Genomic DNA, 23340 nt, shown 5'->3' with positions numbered 1-23340 from the left:
TTTTAAACATTTTTTGTTTTTTGTTCTCGTAAACTATTTGACCGATCGACTTCGAAATCGAATCAGATCTAATTCTTGATGAGCCTTTTCAATTACCGCCAAGTACGTCTCAATTGGTTGATTCCTTCCAAAGACGGATGGAATCCCATTCGAAAATAGTTAGAATAACTTCCGAGGATCTCAAAACGTCGAAATTTGATGAAAACTCGATTTTTTTAAATCGAACCGCAACCAGTCTCCCGTTTTTTCAAAAAATTCCAGTTTTTATAGCGGGAAGTTGAAAATAGTTTTTAAGGACACTGTAGTTTGAATATTTGGATTTTGCAACGTTCCTTCAGTTTATCAAAGGTTATTGTATATAATAGAGGAATTATCCAATAAATGATTAAAATGGAGTTGAACTTGAAATTTTTTTTTCATTGTATAGGAATGTTAACATAGTATCTCTATAAAAAAAAAAAAATTAATTGAAAAATATCTGTAGGGAATGATATTTCAAAATTGAAGTTATCAACAGGTTAGCTGCGAAGAACTGGGATCGTGAAAGTATGGAAGTAGATATGGATAGGAAAAAAAATTGAAGTGATTCTTGTCTTCAAGAGGTTTATAACGGTATTCAGAAACGCAAAAAAAACTGTGTAAGAAACGAAATAAAAAAAATGAAAGTAAAATAAAATGCTTATTGTTGAAAAGAAGACATATCGCTACTCCCTGTTTAAAAAAAGGGATTTAAAATGATTTGCAATGTTAAATTCCCATAAGAAGAGGGATTCAAAAGTATTCAAGGTATTCAAAAGTATTTCGAATTTTTTTAAATCTCTTTTTTTAATCAGGGCTGCCATTCTAATATGTCGTATTCCACAAAATTTGACATTTTCACTTTTTTTAAAAAATGTAATCATTGTAACAATGTGCGGCTTATGTCAAAATTTTCGAGGTCAAATTGTTTATTTAGTATTTTTGAATAAATATTCCAATGTCGTATCCCACGCGCAGACTTTCGCGCATGCTAATATGTCGGACCCCACATTCGTATAGGTTAAGTCACGCTTAACATTTTTGATTGTAAGTTAATTTCAAGGAAGCAATTAACAACATGAGTAAGAAGGTAATGATGCATAATTTTTGACTCCGCTTACAGCATATAATTCAAAAGTATATATTCTTTACTGCCTGTATTTTATGAAAACATGAAAATAAATTTGTAGGTTATACCAATGTAAACATAATACAAATAATTTTTCTTTACCGACCGTGAAACGTTTTTATCGACTCTTGAAAAATTTCCCAAATGTGGGATAGGGCATATTTGTATGGCAGTATCGATATATAATTTATTATAGCATATTTTATTTTAAATTGATTCAATTTGAATTTTGATTCAAGTAATTTGATAAACAAAGTTGAGTTTCTGATCAGTTTTTGTAAATTATTTTTAAACAAACGGTAACATGATTTTTTATTATTTTTAATAATTAATTATTAAATTAGTGAAATGTATACGTGCACCATAAAACGTAACAACTGTGTTAGAGTATTATTTGTAGAAAGATAACTATATTGATTAGAGTTAAAGATATAGTTTGTAAGTAACTGTATTTAATTATTGTGAGCTAATCAAGGTAGTCATTGTTTAAAGCAACTTATTATTACCATGATATTTTATAATAAAATTTATGATAATAATTTTTAAAAAAATTGTACATAATTTTTATTGCTAATAATTATTATTAAAGTTCAAAGAAGTAAGTTTTTTTCTGGTTTTTCTGAGATTAAAATTCATTGTAGTAACAATGAGTGATAATGTTGTTTAGTGGTCACGCGACTATTAAAGTACTTCGTGCTAAAGTTTCGTCATGTAACCAAAGAAGTGTATATAACTTCACATTAATTTAAAGGCAACGATGGCTTTTCAAAACAAGTTAAACGTGTAATCAAATAATTTATTTCTTAAGTAATATCTCAAACTTGGCTGAACTTATTCTGAGTTTTTTTTTTCGTGTGAATTATCGTACACGGAAAAAAATGATACTCAAAATTTGAATAGTTTGTAGTTTACTTTCGACTTAAAATTAGTATATTCGATACTAATATCAAACCAGGATCATTATATGTTACAAAAGGCTATTATTTATATTAAAATTTGATACACAGAAGAGCGAAATTTGTAATTTCGTACAATATAATTAATATGAAAAACAATCGATAAATTGGTATCTAGTTATTACTATTCAAATAAAAATACAAAAATTTAAAAAATGAGGAACCGAAAAATTAGTAAACGTACATATTAATATATAAAGATCTAGTATACGAATTTTTCATTTTATTATTTACCACTTATTCGATATATGTATATAATAAATTAATTTATAATAACGGATAAATAACATTTTATATTAATTATTAGTCAATGGGATAGAATTTATAAAATAAGAGTTAAAAATTTTCGGTATTTTTATGAGCAACAAAATCAGTATCTAGTATACTAATTTTTCATTTTATTATTTACCACTTATTCGATTTATGTATAGTGTAAATTAATTTATAATGATGAATAAATGACATTTTAAGCTAATAATTGATCAGTGATATCGAATTTATAAAATAAAAGTTTGTAACTTTAGCAATTTCCGGCCGGAAAAATCAGTATCTAAGATAGCAATTCTTAATTTGACCAATCATTACTTTTTCATAGATTATGCCATAAATTAATAAACTTACACTAATAAGTCACGTATTATACCTAAAAGTAATAATATTTTACTTTTTGAAATAATTGATAGTTTTTAGGAATCTACAAAAATTAGTAAACTACTTTGCATTAAGCACATAATAGTAATTATTGATAACAGATTCCACTTTTTACTATTAGTTATTAATGTTTAATATTCTGTTTTTTCCGTGTGATAAATAATCATAATAGATAATAATATCATATAAGAGATAGGTATAAATAATAAATCAGAAAATGAATTAATTAGTGATATTTGCATTTACACGATGCGTTGAAAAGATAATAAAATCAAATACAGAATACTGCAATTATATATGGAGTATATATGTAGACATAATAAAAAAAAAGTGTACAAATAACAACTATTGACTTCATTCAAACTACAATATATATGAGATTATAAAAATAAATGAGCTATTGAAAAAATTTAAATGAAATACGCAATATGTATTGAATTACTTTCATTTGTTATTAGTGTTCAATAGATACATTGATTGGTCGATCTATAGCCTCTAATATCAATCAAAATAGTATAATAGTATGTGTAACTAAAATATATAGTTACATGTTTATGCGTATCGGATCAGCAGTTACCGTTCCGGTTTGGTAAACGAAAAGGTGATTGGAGTTTGCTCTACGTCAATGTCATGATTGTGCTGAAATATCTAGCAAGACTATAAATCATTGTCGAAAATGTATTGTGTTCTTGGCTAACATTTACAATCATCTTCATAAATAATGTCGTAAAAAGTTTTAGCAAATCCAAAAGTGCACGCGCCAAATGCTCATTTAATACAAAAGCTAACCTTTAAAACAAAATAAATTAAAAAGGTAATAAACCAATTGGCAGCTGTGCTAGTAGAACATAAGTAAAATAGATAGATAGTATTAAAAGAAATCGAGTTTTCATCAAATTTCGACGTTTTGAGATCCTCGGAAGTTATTCTAACTATTTTCGAATGGGATTCCATCCGTCTTTGGAAGGAATCAACCAGTTGAGACGTACTTGGCGGTAATTGAAAAGGCTCATCAAGAATTAGATCTGATTCGATTTCGAAGTCGATCGGTCAAATAGTTTACGAGAACAAATAACAAAAAATGTTTAAAAGTTCAAAAGTGCACACCTCAAATGCTAATTTAAAATAAAAGCTAACCTTTAAACCAAAATAAATTTAAAAGATAATAAACAAACTGACAGTTAATTCAGTTTCTTATAGGAGGCGCTAGTAGAACATAAATAAAATAGATAGATAGTATACGTATAGAAAAGAGAGCGAGGTATACGAATGTAAATGTGAAAAAAAGACAGAATGACATGAATGATAAATTTTAAGAAAACATCTCAGAAAATTCATAGATTTTTACTGATATCGTATAAATGGTAAAGAGTTGGCAGCTGATATTCAATAGGGTTCATTCCAAGAATGAATTTCTACAACAAGAATTAGGTTAATTCATTGATTGTGACGGCTTAAGTCCAGGCGACTTCCATACATCCTAGAAGACGTTACTATAATAAACTTTTTAACTGAATTTGTCGATAACTATAAACAATTACATTTAATAAAAAAATCGACCATCGCATTAATCAGACTTTAGAGGTTCCAAAATCATTAATAAGTACGCAGTCGACTAATCCTTTGAGTTATTGAAATGACTTTATGCGAACACTTTGCGAAACGGTGGCTATTCGACAGTAAATCCCACTAAATGCTTCGCAGTCGAGGCATGAAATAATAAATCGAATTCTATAGATTGAGATAATTCGTTAAGATTTCGATTTTCTACTTGCATAATTTCCTATTTAATAAACAAGCAATAATTCTTAGATAATCTGTCAATAGATATTCTGTTAATAGAAGGCAAAGTTCATTACTTTATTTAAAATACAATGAAATTGTGTAAAAATGTAGTATATTACTTCGATATTTAGTTAATTTTCATACGCAATTAATTATTAAAGAATGCGTCTCACTTTACTTTTATTTGTTATTTTTTTGTTGTCACTGTCAAATATTTTTATGAAAAACAGATTGTTTTTTCATCGTAAATTTCTCGTAATTTTCTCATACTTCAAGAAAATTAGAGACTAAAAATAATCATTAAGATTAAATACAAAATTATCGTGCTTTTGTCACATAATTATAGCTTTTATTTATTATATGCGGACATCATTCATATCTATGATAAATGTTCACAAGATTGTAGTATATTTGCCTTTTCATATATAATTGTACTAACATGAACACGCAATGAGGTGGTTACCATATTGATCACATTTTTTCTCTCGTTGCCGGCCTGGAAAGTATATTTCTCGAAATTATTTGCTTTACTACGGATATTTATTATGGTTATAAATGGCTCTCAATGCATAACAATTTTTTTCAATAACCCGTACCCAGAAAAATAGAATTCCTTGGCGCAATAAAAATTTTCTATTATGCAATGACAACAAAACTTTTTTTTCCCATAAGAAAATTTTCTGTCTCAATTTATAATACAAACAATTTCTAAGGGCGGGTTAAAATTTTCCTTTGAATTTGGTGTCGTTGTGGGCGCCACAACCTATGTCGAATAGAGATTACACGAAATGCACACTTGCATCAAAAGTAAGAGTGTGTAGTGACGAGTATGAAACGAACCACAAATAAAAGTTACGTTTGGAGAAACGTAGGAATGAAGAACGTCATTGATGTATAATGTGCGTTCTCATGAACGTATTCTCTGAAGTTCCCTTCGATAAACCGAAGTTTGGTTAAAGTGAGATTTGGAGTAGCGGAAGAACGGAGAACGTCATTTGTAGAAACGGAGGAACGGAGAATGTGACGTTTGAATAAACGCGGGTAAAGGAGAACGAAACGTTTGTAGAAACGGAGTAACGAAGAACGTGACATGTGGACAGTGTGCGAAATGGTGAACGTAAGGTTTTTCAACATACGTCACCGTTAACAAACCTTACGTTCACCATTTCGCATGCTGTTCACATGTCACGTTCTTCGTTCCTCCGTTTCTACAAACGTCTCGTTTTCCGTTGTTCCATTTCTACACATCTCACTTTAACCGAATGTTTGGTTTATCGAAGGGAACTTAATTCAAAGATTACGTTCATCAGAACGGACATTATCCATCAATGTTCTTCATTCCTACTTTTCTCCGAACGTAACTTTTATCTATAATTTGTTTATTCATACGTGTCGCTGCATACTTTTACTTCTGATGTAAGTGTGTGTCGTGTAACCTGTGTTAGGCACAGGTTGTGGCACCCATCGTTGTAACTACAACAGGAAAAGTTCCTATTTTATAGTTAAAATTTGATAATTTTATGGTTTTTTTGTTTCTTTTTTTTCAGAAATCGATTCCTGCAATCAAGCAAGAAGTGAAGCAAAGAAAAACGAACTAACATTGAATAAAGAAGAAATATTAGGGGATATGTTTGGGATAATAAAGTAATCTTAAGTTTTAACGCAATGTGCTTACTAATTTTTTATATTTATCTTTGTGAATGATATGACGCTATTTCTTTCTTGATTTAATTTACATATTTTCATTTGCGAAACCCGTGCACTCTGTCAGTAACCATTAGTTGCACACTTTATGCTATTGTAGATACTATTGCTTCACTAAAATACCTCTAAATACTGCTTTTTCGAATAGGGTTTAACCTATTTCCTATTTAAAACAATAACAAAGATAATTGAAATATGCAAAACGCTGATTTGAATATATCAATTGGAAGCAATGACTCTAATGGTAGTGACGATTTTGAGATAGTTCAAAAATTTTTAGCTCTCTGCAAAGTTCAAAATGAAAGATTACGAGATCGGAATTTGGCCAAAGCTCACATCATCGTCTGGGAGTGGCTTGACATGTTGGCAAGCCCAGATCATTGGGAGAACAGCAAGGAGGGAAGACAACAAAAGTGTAATCCAATTAAGTGCAAAAATCAAGGCAACAGGTAAGTCATTAATAAACATATAAACAAATTTTCAATTTTTTAATTTTTCTTACCCAAGTGGCGCTAAAAAAATTTTTTAAATTTAAGTCAACTAAAAGTTACCCATTAATTCGGAAATTATTTTTTTCGACTAATTCACCCACGTTAAATCATATCTACACTTTTATAATTATACTAACATGGGATTAATTGTATACAAGTACTAAGATAATTTATTAAAGAATTTTGAAATTTTGGAATTATATTCTTGAAATGTTTAACTATAAGAAAATACAAAAAAATCGATTTTTCAAAAGTCCAAACTCCTAATTTCCTTAAGGATGAACGGAAACTTGTAGAAAAAAGTTTGAAATTATTAATTGCATCTGAAGAACTCTATACTGGTAACAAACAGACGCACAGACTAAATGACGTTGCTGTAAACAAACTTTTAACCGCGTTTTTCTTCATATATATTGAAATGAATCAATCTATAAATATATTTATCACTTTCATTAGAAGTGCCAGTTTCTATAAATGCCCAACTTTAATGCGTTCAAAATATTCAGATAATTTGAAAGATTCGAATATATTCGAATTTTTTAAAATCTCACGTTCATTGAATTCATGATCATATGGACTATTTTAAGGTACAAATATAATAATATAATAGTTTTTCAATTTAATAAAGTCATAAATTTAATTTCTCAGGTGGAATGATATTAAGGTACCGACGGGTAATAAGGCCTAGCTAAGGGTGATTTTGAATAGAATCGAAAATATTGCATTTAATTATCGAAATGTATCATTAATCTTCATTTCAATACATCCCGCATGAAAATACCATATATGATAAATATATATGGAAAAATATATGATCAATATGGGACCATATAAGTGGCCAAAAACGATATATATTTTCTTATATATAATATACTGTTTTAATATAATTAATTATATACGTAAGTTTATAAGTTAATACATGTATTATATATATTTATGATCATATATGTAAACTTATAAGTTAGCACATATATGTATTACATATATTGATAATTATATATGTAAATTTGTGAGCTAGCACACATATATATATTCTGAACACAATGTTTGAATCTTATAACAGAGAGAGGAAGACAGAAAAGAATAGATTTTATTTATTCTTACATATATGGGGAGACTTATATGGTTCTATATATCGAAAAATATACAAAAATTTATAAAGTTAAATATATGGTACATATATCATGCCATATTATGATGAATTATATATGTATTCTTATTTGTTTCCATATATAAATAACATTTATTTTTAAATATATTAAAATTATAAGTTTTCAAATATATCAATAATATATTGAATTTATACGAAAATATATGAAATCATATAGCAGAAAACATATATAAAAATATAATAAAATCGGCCAAAATCTATATATAGTTCTATATAAGATTTCATGTATTATCACATATATATTTATATCTGTAACATATATTTTTTAATATATGTTTATCATATATGATATTTTTATTTCAATAAGCTATAAAATCTAATGAAGTAATGGTAATTTTTACCATAAACAAACAAAAAATAATACTTTTACATATATGGTACATATATCATGCCATATTATGATGAATTATATATGTATTCTTATTTGTTTCCATATATAAATAACATTTATTTTTAAATATATTAAAATTATAAGTTTTCAAATATATCAATAATATATTGAATTTATACGAAAATATATGAAATCATATAGCAGAAAACATATATAAAAATATAATAAAATCGGCCAAAATCTATATATAGTTCTATATAAGATTTCATGTATTATCACTTATATTTATATCTGTAACATATATTTTTTAATATATGTTTATCATATATGATATTTTTATACGGGATTAGCCATAAAATCTAATGAAGTAATGGTAATTTTTACCATAAACAAACAAAAAATAATACTTTTACAAAAACCATACGAATAGGCTTTATTTTACTACGGCAGGGTAATAAGGCCTACGGGTTAAACAAACTGGAATAGTTTAACTATAGTTAATATAATTGGTATTAGAGATGAATCACTTAAATTTAGCAACAATACTTTTTAAGAGTCAGAAGACTAGATTGTTTTTTATAATTTCTTCTGCGCAACAGCATATGACGGATGATGAAATATAGAAGACAGGGAACGTGGTATCGGGATTCTATAAATTTGTCGTAATATCTAAGCAAGATTCTTCTACTAGAGTAGCCTTTGACGGAAGTGATTATTTTAAATATCATTTCTGTCACTTAGGCCTTATTACCCGCGGGTACCTTATCCACCGAACTATTCGATATTCGTCTCTAACTATTCGAGTCGTACAAGATTCGCACACCCCTAATGATAATATAATTACTTTTGGATTTTCGAACCTTTTTTTTTTAGTTCCGTTTGGGTAATTGCGTTTTTAAAATTTATTGTTTAAAGTTCACTTTTTTTGTTATGCTTCAGAAATGATACAAGTGTGAATTCATCAAAATGTGCAGACCATCAGAATTATTATAATTACCATCGTAAAAATCGAAGACGTTTTCTAAAAAGCTATAAAACAGAAAATTTTTTCCCAGAAAGCCCAACTACCCATAATCCACATCCTTCATTCCAAGAAGATATTATTAAAGATTCTGTTGACAATCTCATTTCCAAGACTGCTGATGATAGTTGCTTACAGTCTTCATCTTTAGATGAAAATAAATTTGATATCCAGGATTTAAATTCTACGAATATAAAAATAAAATTTAACGTTACTAATAAAAGCGACGAAATGATATTCGCATGTTCATCCATCGAAGCGTTAGATGATGCCGAAGAAACAACCAGTCGGTCTGTAAAAATAAAAGGCGCGAAACAAAAACAACTAGGAACAGACGATCAAGATTCAGATACTAAAAAATATGGAAAAAGTCCAAAATTTGATGATAAACTAGATAACGCAAGTTTCTTTAACACAAGTCGCGAAAATAACTTATCACTAAATATACCAAAAGTCACTCAGTTAGAGAACGCGGCTTGTAAAAATTGGCATATTCAAGACAGTTATACTGAACATAACACAAATAAGAAAAATAATAATGACGGAATAGTATTTAATACTTTAGAAGGTTTCATTCCTAAATCTAATACTTCTACGCCATGTAAAAATGATAATTTATGGTTTCTGGAGCAACCAGGACCTAGTGATAAAAAATGTGATGAAGATTATTGTACCTATTCCAGTAGTGATAAAAAATTTATACACGATCGCGACATGGTGATAAAAAATAGTAAAGTAACCAAAAAGCTTGAGTGTATTCCCGATCAAGTTGCTGAAAATGACTATTCTATTGATAATGAAGAATACTTACAAGATGAAGACATGACTATAAAGGATGATAAAATGCTGGAAAAAGTCGAATTCACTCCTGGCGACGTGGGCAGAATGTTGAATATAGGAAACGCTTTAGAATTTCCTCGATCTCTCACTCAATCAACTGATTATTTGAAACTTGTGACGCTACATCTTCCAATCATCCTCCGACTCACTGTTAACTGCCCGTTCAAAAATGTCAGGGTAAAGTGCATGGAAATTCTGCAAATGATCAAGGTGAGTTGATTTAAAAAATAGATGCGAATGTTAATTAACCCGGTAGACTGAACTTTGCTCGCGGGCTGACTCATAAAAATACGTGATTAACTCGAAGTAAGGCATAAACCGGAAGAAAATGATGCTTTATTCGTTATTTTGAAATTTACGGCTATTGGTTACCCTGCAACGAAGGTATTCATACATTGGTTAAAGAACATAACCTATTAAATTTGATTAGATAATAGCTGTACTCGCATGAAAAAATCTTATGTCCTAAAATTATACTGAATAATATAACACATTTTATATTACAATATAATTATTTATATAAGAAGTCATATATGTTAAAATAACTATTTTTTTGCCGTTTTAATTATATAATTATATATTTTCAAAATATACAAACATGATATATAATATTATATGTTGGCATATATTCAAGCTATATGAACTCCATATATTGAAAATTATATTATAAACACATAAGTCATTTTATAATGTTAATATATAAGCTGATATATATTATCGACTTATAAAATTTAAAGTCTAAAAGGTTTATTCCAAGCCTATATCAAGTTGTAAACCTAAAAAAGCTTAATTCAGTTTTTTTAAGTCAGAGTTGTAAATTGACATCCCCTGATTGAAACGCACACTTACATGTAAACATTTATATGGTCAGATCTATTTAATATGTACTGAGATATCCGTTCTTTCTTTATTAATCTGTACCTTTATTTTCTTTCCTGAGTTAAACTGATAAATTGAATGTTCATTTTCCCGATTAAAAAAATATTTATACTATATGTTTTTGAGTATATTATCCAATATATAATGCGATATGTTGGAAAAATATAATGAAAATTATTTTTTTTTATAGCAGTTACTATACTTTAAAATATATGTCTCGATTATATTTAATTATATTGGAATTTATAAACGGGAAATTATATTTTGAAAATATACAATGCTCTATAATAAAATATATACTCTTTTACAGTTTATGTTATAAGAAAAAATATATTTTCAAGTTTAATGAACATTATATTCAAACACAAATTTTTTCCGTTTTATATAATTATATATTTTCGTATATAAAATAAAAATATACATTTTTTCATGCGGGTCGGGAATATTAATTTTTAAAAATCAGATTGATAACATTAACTTGTTGTCAATTTTCAATTCTTATGTCAAAAAGTTAGAAATTATTTTTCTAACAAATTTATCTTTTTTACTTAGTATGAAAATTTCTAAATTGATGAAAAAAAAAAAAATTATTTTTAATCTCTTGGTAACTAAGAAATGAAATAATAATTTCAATACGGTAATTTATTTTTAATGTTGTATAGTAATTTAAATTGAAAACAGCAGGTTCTTTATGAATGATTTTGTCATGAATTCATACGATTACAGAATATATAATATGTGTAACTCTGTTAAGTATGCGTTATGTGTTGGCACGAGATACATACGAAATAGGAAGATTGGAAAGTTATTTTTATACTAAACTATTTCACTTGGCACATCTTATTATGATTTTAAATAACTTAACAGCCAAAAATTAGTTTAGAAATTTTAATATTTACTACCGGCACTTAGTTGGATCAACTCCCCCAGCTCGAAAAATTAGACCTCTTTTAGATCGAATGAAAATATGTGTTTAGGTAACATATGAACTTTAATCGAATTTCGCTCATATTTTTCGTCATTTAGTCTATTTCCAGACTTGTTTTCAACAATTTTTGGTCTGGTTTTAGTTGTCTTTCAAAATCAGTCTTTTTTCTCATAATAGGAGGGCAAAACGGGCTGGGTAAGGAGGGGAGTACTCTACACTGTATTCGAGTAGTTAAAAACACTATTTTCGCAAGTACCCTGTTTTCTTTTCCTCCCTATTATGTTATTTGTCTGTTTTCGATCTATTGCATCTCAAACAGTTTAAAATCATCTTAAAAGTATGAAGACAGATCATTCAGTCCAAATAAAATCTAGTTAGTCAATCAGAGCAAATGATTCGATTGCTCAATGAATAAATCTGACGACTGAGTATTCTATAATTATATTTAAATTTCAGGAACGTGAGTTATCAATTCCGATACCAACTTATAATGGACCCAGTGCATTCATTCCCAGCTCAGAGGTAAGTTTTTAATTTTACTGATTCGAATACTATTTTACAAACAACATTGCTCGGTTTCTTATGTTTCAAAGGAAACTTATTATGGAAAGATAATTCGTGTTGATTCAATTTAAAAATATTCAATATTTACGGTTAATAGTGCTATTCGAATTAATTGGATGCTAATGTAAATGTTATCGTTTTATAAAAGATGACAAATAGCATTTAAGCTTAAAAAACATTTCGAGCAATGTTTGCGTATTCCAAGTAAATATAACGGTAAAAGACCCTATACGTGATCATTAGCGTTAGTCAATCACTTTAACTAATTAATGAGTTTTTGTAATTTATACAGAAAAAAAATTTCAAATATAAAAATTATCATTGATAGAAGTATTTTATAATTTATTGTGACCTGGGTCGAGATATTTAGCCTCATAGAACCCAAGTAAGCCTCAATCCAGCCTCAATGAGTAAAAAAAGGATTTTGAGCCTTATATAATGTTCAAAAAGCTTTAAAGAACCTCAAATAATACTATTCGAATTTAAATTACGTAGTTGAGGTTCATTTGAAGCTCATCGAGGCTTAATGAGGATCTTTGAGCATGATTTGAGGCTCATTGACACTTTTTGAACACCATTTGAGGCTCAGAATGCTTTTTTTTACTAAGTGGATCGAGCCTTACTTGGGTTCGATGAGGCTAAATTGAGGTTAGATATTTTGACACGGGAAATTTGAAATAAGTGCGACTGTTTTCAAAATCATGCTCAGTCGGCCATTTTTTACTTTAGCGGTCGTGTTTGATTAAATTTAGGTTACGTTATAGTCTTCAATACCCTGATAACCAAGTTGGCGAGAAACTGGCGCCCAACTAGCAGCTGCAGCTAGACGCTAAGTTGACCGCAAAAGTTTGTACTTCCAAAGTTGATAGACACTTTCTGAAAAAGCTGGCAAAAGTTATAAATCCAAAAAATGACAGTCACTTTTTGAGTAAGTTGGTGGCAAAAGTTGACAATCATAAGTTGACGAAGAGTTGCCATCAATTTTCTCAGAAACTTGCTTTCGAATTGCGGCTTTCCCTTGGCGTCAACTTTCTCAGAAAGTTGGCGGTAACTTGTAGCCAAAAGTTGCAAAAGCTTAAGTTGTCATCAAGTTGGTCGCAAACTAATGCATACTAACTTTTTTACAAGCAACTCGTGCTATCAGAGTACCAATTTATATTGTGGTTTAATTTCACTCTAATGAAAAGTGAGCGGGTAATGGGTCTTTTACTTTCCGTTAAAAGATAATAGGAAAGATGTTTATTTTGTGATTAATTTATATTTATATGTATATGCGAATTTTACGTTTTTTGCATGAATTCAAGAATTACATATTCTTAGTTACAGTGAATGATTACGATCATTTATTTGAGAACAAAGGTTGTTTATTAACACTAGTTTTTTTTTTGTAGTTTTCAATTAATTTAAACTAGAATTAATATAGTCATACTTTTGTAAAAAAAATGCATGTAAAGGAATTTTATTTACCGACTGTAGAAAAAACTGATACACTTATCAACCAACTTGCGATAGACAAAGGCGATTATAATAGTGTTTTTATCATTGTCAGATAGTCAGAAATTGGCATCCATTAGTTGACATCAACTTGACGACAACTTTAGTCTTTGTAACTTTAGGCTACAAAGTGTTGACAACTTAACCAGAAGGTTGTCGTCACGTAAATCTACTACTGCAACTTGTTGTTAAGTTGAATGCAAAAATTTGTCATTTCCATGCTACAGTTTTTCAATTTACTATAAACAATTTGATGAAAACTTTCTGTGTCAATTTCTCTATAGAATACGGCAGCAAATTGATGTCGATCTTATGGAAAAGTTAACGCCAAATTTTATGAGCTACAAAGTGTAAAATTGCTGTCAAGTCGATTTTTACCGACATTAACTTTCTGATAAGAAACTCTTAGTTGAGGGCTGATATCCTAGTTAACAGTTAAGAAATTGACTTCAATCTACTTCTCCAACTTGACACCAAAATGATGTCAATAAATTAGTGTTGCATTAGTTGACATCCCCTTGCTGCTCGATTTGAAAGTATTTTTTGCTCTTCAATTATTTCGTAAACAACTTGATGTCAAACTTTTGCGTCAACTCACCGTTAGATTGCGGCAGTAGATTGACGTCAACTTGTAGTTCGTCATATTCATTTAGTTGTCAAAAGTTGGACGGTCTGGTTGTCAAAAATTTGCTGTCAAATCACAGGAAACTTTTAATGCCAAGCAAACCTGATTATCTGAGTTCAAAAGATGTCTATTAGACTTAATTAAACAGATTTGTCTACTCGTGACAACTAAAATCATACATAGTCAAACTACTGAGGGCTCACTTGGGATAATTAGTTTCAAAAGCTCTCTAGCCCGGTAAAACAAGCCAATTTCAGACCAATGTGTTAGCAAGATCAAAACATAGTTACATCCCTAGGAATGGAATAGTGCCGCTGTTTTGTCTACTGCAATATTTATGATTTAATTTTAGCCCTTTAAAATCGCCTTTGTTTCTTTTTTTTTTTTTTTACTTTTATAATCGATTTCGATAATATTAACGTTCATTTCATATTCAATTTGTATGCAAAAAGCTACTTTATAGTATTATTAAAATGAATCCGAAACTTGAAACTCAATTGAAAACAATCGGATATCGTTGCGCAACAAACTCAAGATATGCTTTTCATCGGAAAGTAGAATATCGATACTTGAATTTAAGTATCATTTGTTTGCTGTTCCCTCATTAGAATACTTTCATGATAAAATTTCTTGAGCACCCTCATCTAATACTATACAAAGTAAACTATTTTTACTCGATAACGAGATGCTCAAGTGAATTTTCTATTGAACTCAAAGCGAAGCATTCGCAATGTTCTTGAAGTTTAACTTCATCTATTATTGTTATGTAGTTTTTTGTTTTCAATTATTTTGTTCTTTATTACGGTTATAAATATATTGAAGAAGAAAAGATACCAGGTAAGTAAACATTTAATATTATATTTATTTGTTGAATTGAGTAGTGAACCAAGAGGTTGGGTCATACAAAGCTTTTTACGAATTACTGGCTTATGGTTCAAATTTTCGCAAAACGACCTTCTATTTATTTTATAGAGGACCTTCTCTCTTAAAAGTAAAAAAAAAATTTTTTTTATGATTATGTTTATTAAAAGCTGAATAGTTGAAGTATAGTAACTGCTATAAAAAAAAATCTGGGCGTCGGTTGACCCTGCGGGCCAGCCCCAAAACTTACCGCTGTTTTCGACCTCAAAGAGCTCGAAAACATTGGCGTAGATATATTTTCGAGCTCTTCGAGCTCGAAAATGCTATCACATGCAATTGTTTTTTTACGATCTTTTCAAGCTCTAACAAGTTACCTGTTATGCTGAAGTTTGAAAATTTAAGAATCGAAAATCATCAATGAAGCGGTTTTTAAAATTTAGTTCCTGATTATGTTCAGTAAAATAAGTGTATTGAGGCAGAAATCAATGTCGGGGATCAAAATCAAGATTTAAATAAATTTTGACTCATGTAAGAAACAATAAAATATGAAATATCCGATAAAAATATTAAAAACTACGTTTTATCGATTTTTTTGTTGATAATATGATTTAAACTAAAAACCAAGTTCGATGACATTATATCATCAAAAGAAACCATAGAAAAGATAAGTTGATATGATATCAGGCACATTTTAGTACGTTATATTATGATTTATCCGGAAAAAATAACATAAAATGTTATTTTTTTAACTTTTCAACGCCGATATCTTTTGAATTAATCAATCGATTTTGATAGTTGACGTGGCAATCGGCGCGTTTTATTGAATTCTAGAGCTGATTAAAATTTGAAGTCGATCGTATAAGTCGTTTTTGAGAAATCAATAAAAAACTAAAAAACAAATTTTTTTTTTTTCGTAATTCGCAAATATTTTCGAGTCTATTCGATCAAATAATCTGAAATTTTCAAGAAAGTTGATAGCCAACAAGCTCTTTCGATTGCCACCTCAACCGTCCAAATCGATTCATTAGTTCAAAAGTTACAAAGAGTTTACACACACACACACACACACACACACACACACACACACACACACACACACACACACACACACACACACACACACACACACACACACACACACACACACACACACACACACTCACACACACACACTCGGACATCATTCTGAAAATAGTCAGAATAGCTTCCTAGGACCTCAAAACGTCGACATCTGATGAAAACTCGATTTTCGAAAATCGGGGTGAAAACAATAACTTCCCGAAATTTTTGAAAATCGTCGATTTTCTTAGCGGGAAGTTAAAAAATAATTTTCATTATATTTTTCCAACATATCGCATTATATATTGAATAATATACTTAAAAATATATAATATAAATATTTTTTTAATCGGGAAAAGAAACATTCAATTTATCAGTTTAACTCAGGAAAGAAAATAAGGTACAGATTAATAAAGAAAGAATGGATATCTCAGTACATATTAAGTAGATCTGACCATATAGATGTTTACATGTAAGAGTGCGTTTCAATCAGGGGATGTCAATTTACAACTCTGACTTAAAAAAACTGAATTAAGCTTTTTTAGATTTACAACTTGATATAAGCTTGGAATAAGCCTTTTGGACTTGAAATTTTATAGGTCGATAATATATATTAGCTTTTATATTGACATTATAAAATGACTTATGTGTTTATAATATTATTTTCTATATATTGAGTTCATATAGCTTGAATATATGCCAACATATAATATTATATGTCATGTTTGTATATTTTGATAATATATAATTATATAATTAAAACGGGAAAAAAATAGTTATTTCAATATATATGACTTTTTACATAAATAATTATATTGTAATATAAAATGTGTTATATTATTTAGTATAATTTTAGGATATAAGATTTTTTCATGCGGGGCAGTGCAGAAGAAATTATAGAAAGCAATCTAGTCTTCTGACTCTTAAAAAGTATTGTTGCTAAATTTAAGTGATGATTCATCTCTAATACCAATCTTATTAAGTATAGTTAAACTATTCCAGTTTGTTTAACCCGTAGGCCTTATTACCCTGCCGTAGTAAAATAAGGCCTGTTCGGATGGTTTTTGTAAAAGTATAATTTTTTGTTTGTTTATGGTAAACATTACCATTACTTCATTATATTTTATGGCTAATTGAAATTAAGATTAATGATACACCGATAATTGAATGCAATAGTTGCGATTCTATTCAAAATCTCCCATAGCTCAGCCTTATTACTCGCCGGTACCTTAATGATTGACGAAACTGCCAAGTAACCCGAGATGTCTTCCATGACTGTTAATCAAAATGGCCGATACCTTGTGATCATTCCTTTATGTAACCTCAGTAAGCGCCCTCTATAACTCGCATACGCCCCAAGTATTCCTTAAGATCTTGACTCTTGGCAATTAACGGCAAAATAATCAGGTGCATTTAACCAATATAACAGAGAGAATGTGATTAACTTTGCAGTATTACAATATATAGTCTGATATGTCCATATAAGTTCAGATCTGGCCAATTTCCCATCATTCCTAATATCAACGAATCATACACGGCCATACAAGGGGTTGTCAGAAAATTTTATTATGGGCAGTTATCTTTTATTAGGATCCATGATCGCAAAACGAAAAGTGTTTACATTTGATAACTACAATAGCTTCGAGATAAAAATAATATGTCGTGTTATTGAATATCTAAGTATACATGTGCTACTATTATCGACTCTTCTTCGTATGAAATTTCAAAAATTACTAAATATTTATTAGGAGGGAAACTATCGGGAAATGTGTCTGTTGGTACCACATAACCTTCACTTCCATACACACCCTAAAAAGTAATAGAATTAAAGAAACAACAAGTTACAATGAGATTCGCAGATATTGGTATCAAGAATCAGAACTAAATTTTAAATAATTAGAGAAATGGAAGTAGATTTCTCATAATATAAGAATCTTATGAGAATTCATCTTATTTATTATTAAAGCGTTCGGAGTTTTAATTATATTAACAAAACATGGAAAATTCATTCCTGGTCGAAATTTTTTGAAATATTCTAGTGACCTCTACTTCAAACGAAGTTATTTCTCAAGCAATAACGATTTATTGAATCGGGATACCAATTCTGCATTGAATCTTTTCTTATAGTCAATTGTAACTCACAGCCTTAGGTGGGCAATTGTCTTCGGTTAATCCAAATACTTTAAGTAAACGACCGAATATAATAGGTTCCTGAAGCATGTCACACAAGTCCATCTGTACATCGATTCCAGTATTCACAACATATTCACCCATTGATGCTCCTACTAATGAAAAATGTCCCTGAAAGTTACAAATCGATTACTACTTTTTTTTTTAATAGTGCTCACTAGAGGTTTTCTTTTGCAATTTTCTTCCAAAATAACAAAAATTAATTAAAAGATTTTAAAAAAATGATATTTTTGAAAAAAGTCCCGAAACTATAATCAATGGTTTAATCAATGCTCCTAAAATTAAAGGCCGGCCGAAAAATTGGGTTGAATGCTACATTAAATATCAAAAACGGATAATTCGTTTATGAAAATTTTGAATTAATTTCTCTGGATACCTTATTATATAATTGACCAAATTTTTCAAAAGTTATAAGGTACCAGCGGGTAATAAGGCCTAGCTAAGGGAGATTTTGAATAGAATCTAAAACATTGCAGTTAATTATCGGAATGTATCATCAATCTTTATTTCAATTAGCCATAAAATGTAATCAAGTAATGATAATTTTTACAATAAGCAAACAAAAAATTATACTTTTACAAAAACCATACTAATAGGCCTTATTTTACTACGGAAGGGTAATAAGGCCTTTGGGTTAATCAAACTGGAATAGTTTAACTATACTTAAATAAATAAAATTGGTATTAGTGATTAATCATCACTTAAATTTAGCAACAATACTTTTTAAGAGTCAGAAGACTAGATTGTTTTTTATAATTTTTTCTGCGCTACGACAGCATATGACAGATGATGAAATATAGAAGACAGGGAACATGGTATCGGGACTCTTTAAATTTGTCGTAAGATCTCTAAGCAAGACTCTTCTAGTAGAGTAGCCTTTGGTGGGGGTGATTGATTTAAATATTATTTCTGTCACTTAAGCCTTATTACCCGACGGGCTTTATTACCTACGGATACCTTAGTAGATCTTCGTTTTCTTACAGTAATTTTTAATCATCGCACAATTTATTGTAATCAGTTCGTTACGCGGAAAAATAACTAGGACGTGCAACATGAAACAGTCTAGGTGGGTCATCATGAAAAAGTCATGTTGAGACAACATGAATTGTCATGTTGGCGTAAGATCACCAATCATGTTGCCCTAACATGATTTTTTCATGGTGACCCACCTAGACTGGTTCATGTTGCACGTCCTAGTTATTTTTTTCTGCATGGTTATTAAAAAGAAATGAAATTAAAATTATGAATTTTGAATGCTAAATAGATAAAAAACATTTATTACTTGAGCTGTTTTCGGAAATGATTTAATTAGTGTGAAGTTCATGGCCAATCCGTTGTGTTCATCCAAATAAGTATCGGGTTCTGTGACATATTCCTCACTAAAAGAGGCACAAACAATATCTTCCATAACTATAACTACGCCTCCCTAAAACATGTAAATTGATGACAATTCATTCATTGGGAAAAAAGGTAACAAATAAGAATCAATAGGATATCTGATTTGAGTTTTAATTAAATATATTACCTGTACGCCAAAAAATTGAACAATTAAGAGAATCGTTGTAGCTGACAACATGTTGTCATGTAAGCTGAATACCACAAAAATATCACAGTATCTGTGAGCTATATAATAACCATCGGCTTTATAAACGCTCTAAAGAGAGAAGTAATAATAGAAAAGATTATCGACCACCGATGATCTAAAGCATATCCTACGACTTACATTGTAAATCTATAACAATATGATGTCAAGTGCTCGCAATACCAAGGGAATAATCAGTTGATCAACCTTGCAATAATTTTTGTATACATCATCGATTATATAATAAAGCGAAATTATATCACAAAATTATAATTTTTTACAATGTTTACTTAAAAAACAAGATATCATTTTATAGGTTATTATATAAATCCAATGAGATTCAAATCGAGTGATCTAAATTAAAGATATTCATAGAAAAACATTGCACAACTCAAACACGAAACTTAAGGTTGCGCTTTACTATTGACTGTCAAGGTTACGCGACACTCACATTATGTCGTGTTTATTATTTTTAGGTCGCATTAGCACGTTATGAAAATTATATTTTATTAGGAGGAACCACTAACTAATAAATCTCTTGTTTTTTTTTTCAATAGCGCATCACGTACTATTTTCAAAATAACGTGACTAAATAATAATCTGGGTTATTGATATCTCGAGAACGACCTGACGAGAAGATCAATTTTCTTCAACTACATCTGTCTAACTATGCAGAGTTGGTTCCTTTCAGAAATCACTTATTTATTTTTTTTTTGTTATTGTTATTATTATTATTTATTAATCATGTCAAGGTACAGGCCATACAAATTTTATGTAAGTTTAAACTTAACTACTGGATGGAATGATTTCTAGTGGTAGTTCTTGCCAAACACGAATATTAGAGTTCTCATAATATGTTGTCGTAAAGTTTGGGATCTTGATCGGAATTTGATTTTTCTTTCCGGCTTATCTTTCGGATCTTCGACTATCTAGACCTCCAACAGACAGTTCACGCAAAAACTAAGGCTTCCCTATTTTCTCAAACTTAAATAGTAAAAATCAGTGATTATTCGATAATTCACTTTTAGAGAGTACATGGAGAGGAAAAAAAAGTTTTAATCACCCGCATGAAAAAATCTTATATCCTAAAATTATGCTGAATAATATAACACATTTTATATTACAATATAATTATTTATATAAAAAGTCATATATATTAAAATAACTATTTTTTTGCCGTTTTATTCGTATAATTATATATTTTCAAAATATACAAGCATGATATATAATATTATATGTTGGCATATATTCAAGCTATATGAACTCCATATATTGAAAATTATATTATAAACACATAAGTAATTTTATAATGTTAATATATAAGCTAATATATATTATCGACTTATAAAATTTCAAGTCTAAAAGGTTTATTCCAAGCCTATATCAAGTTGTAAACCTAAAAAAGCTTAATTCAGTTTTTTTAAGTCAGAGTTGTAAATTGACATCCCCTGATTGAAACGCACACTTACATGTAAACATCTTTATGGTCAGATCTACTTAATATGTACTGAGATATCCGTTCTTTCTTTATTAATCTGTACCTTTATTTTCTTTCCTGAGTTAAACTGATAAATTGAATGTTCATTTTCCCGATTAAAAAAATATTTATATTATATATTTTTAAGTATATTATCCAATATATAATGCGATATGTTGGAAAAATATAATGAAAATTATTTTTTTTTTATAGCAGTTACTATACTTTAAAATATATGTCTCGATTATATTTCATTATATTGGAATTTATAACCGGGAAATTATATTTTGAAAATATACAATGCTCTATAATAAAATATATATTTTCTTTTATAGTTTATGTTATAAGAAAAAATATACTGTCAAATTATAAGAATAATATATTCAAACATACAAAAATTTTTGCCGTTTTATATAATTATATATTTCCGTATATAAAATAAAAATATACATTTTTTTCATGCGGGTTTCTATGTAGAATGGTAACCATTACTATGTTACATAGAAACGAGGATTTTTTAGCCTCGAGTCACTGGGCAGAGTAATCCTCCCCATTTTACATAACAACGGTAACTATGCTAGCATAGTACTGATTACCATTCTACATTGACGAGAGAACTATGCAAATGGACATCACTACAATGTTACATAGTAACGTTTACCATGTTTTATTTATTTCATTTTTAGTAAATAAGGTTATGACAAAACAAACAATTCAGGTTACTATAAATAGATATATGTAGAAATTGAATTAATCTATTGAAATAATTAAGATATTGCTCAATAAGAAATATCATTTTTTGATAACAGATAAATAATAATTAAATAAATTAAAATATTTAATAATATACATCGCACATATACATGCATACACATACACGCAGGTTACTGCGCAACCATCTGCGCATGTTCACTTCCTTGTCTCACTTATTAAACTGTAACGACAGCTATTCCAGCATGGGACTGAGTAGCATTCTACATAGCCCTGATTCCCATGCTAGATAGGGATTTTTACCATTTAGTTGTTTCAATGTAACATAGTAATCACTACCAGAAAAATGGCAGTGAGTCCTATTCTGCATAGCATTATTCACCATTTTACAAAAAATGAGTCTGGTTACTATGTAGCATAGTAATCATTTCTATTCTTTTTTTTCCGTGTATACTTAAAGGAGTTGATAAAAATAACAAATAAAGGTAGAAAACTCTTCAGGATTTGACTGATAATAAATGATATAATTTATATCGCGATTCGCATTTCGACTCATTTTTCGATAAATTATGGCAATAAGCTAAATTACTTGGCATTTATTTTTTGGAAGACTTGAATAGCTCGTTATAGTTAGCTGGCAGTGTAACTGACAATCAGATACTCTACTTATGTTATAATAAGGAGTGAGATGAAATTTCATGAACGCGAAGCATGTCTTACTTGAAATTGTTTGATACGAAATGCATTGACAATGAGACAGGTATTCTCACACTGAGGGATGAGAGGGTTAGTTTAACAAGTTGACGATATGAGATTGGAATACCAAGAACAGGATTTACTTGAAAGTACATGCTTTGATATTTAATCAGCCCC

The 23340-nt window shown here is 29.1% G+C and overlaps 1 protein-coding gene across 2 annotated transcripts in view; it reads left to right on the top strand.

Moving 5' to 3' along the window:
* LOC103571355 (sestrin-3) overlaps nt 1-23340 on the top strand; it is a 142753-nt gene that overhangs the window by 15407 nt on the left and 104006 nt on the right. The window contains exons 2-5 of one of the 2 annotated variants that reach the window (XM_014441331.2): nt 6087-6183; nt 6524-6692; nt 9176-10307; nt 12361-12426. In XM_014441331.2, the coding sequence (XP_014296817.1) occupies nt 6604-6692; nt 9176-10307; nt 12361-12426 (1287 nt within the window). In that variant the 5' untranslated portion in view covers nt 6087-6183; nt 6524-6603. Of the gene's footprint in view, nt 1-6086; nt 6693-9175; nt 10308-12360; nt 12427-23340 lie in introns of both variants that reach the window. The other variant, XM_014441329.2, reaches the window with a different exon arrangement.

Source organism: Microplitis demolitor, chromosome 8, assembly GCF_026212275.2.
Source record: "Microplitis demolitor isolate Queensland-Clemson2020A chromosome 8, iyMicDemo2.1a, whole genome shotgun sequence".
NCBI lineage: Eukaryota > Metazoa > Arthropoda > Insecta > Hymenoptera > Braconidae > Microplitis > Microplitis demolitor.
The sequence above is the reverse complement of the archived record's forward strand: the minus strand, read 5'-3'. Positions and strand labels throughout refer to the sequence as shown.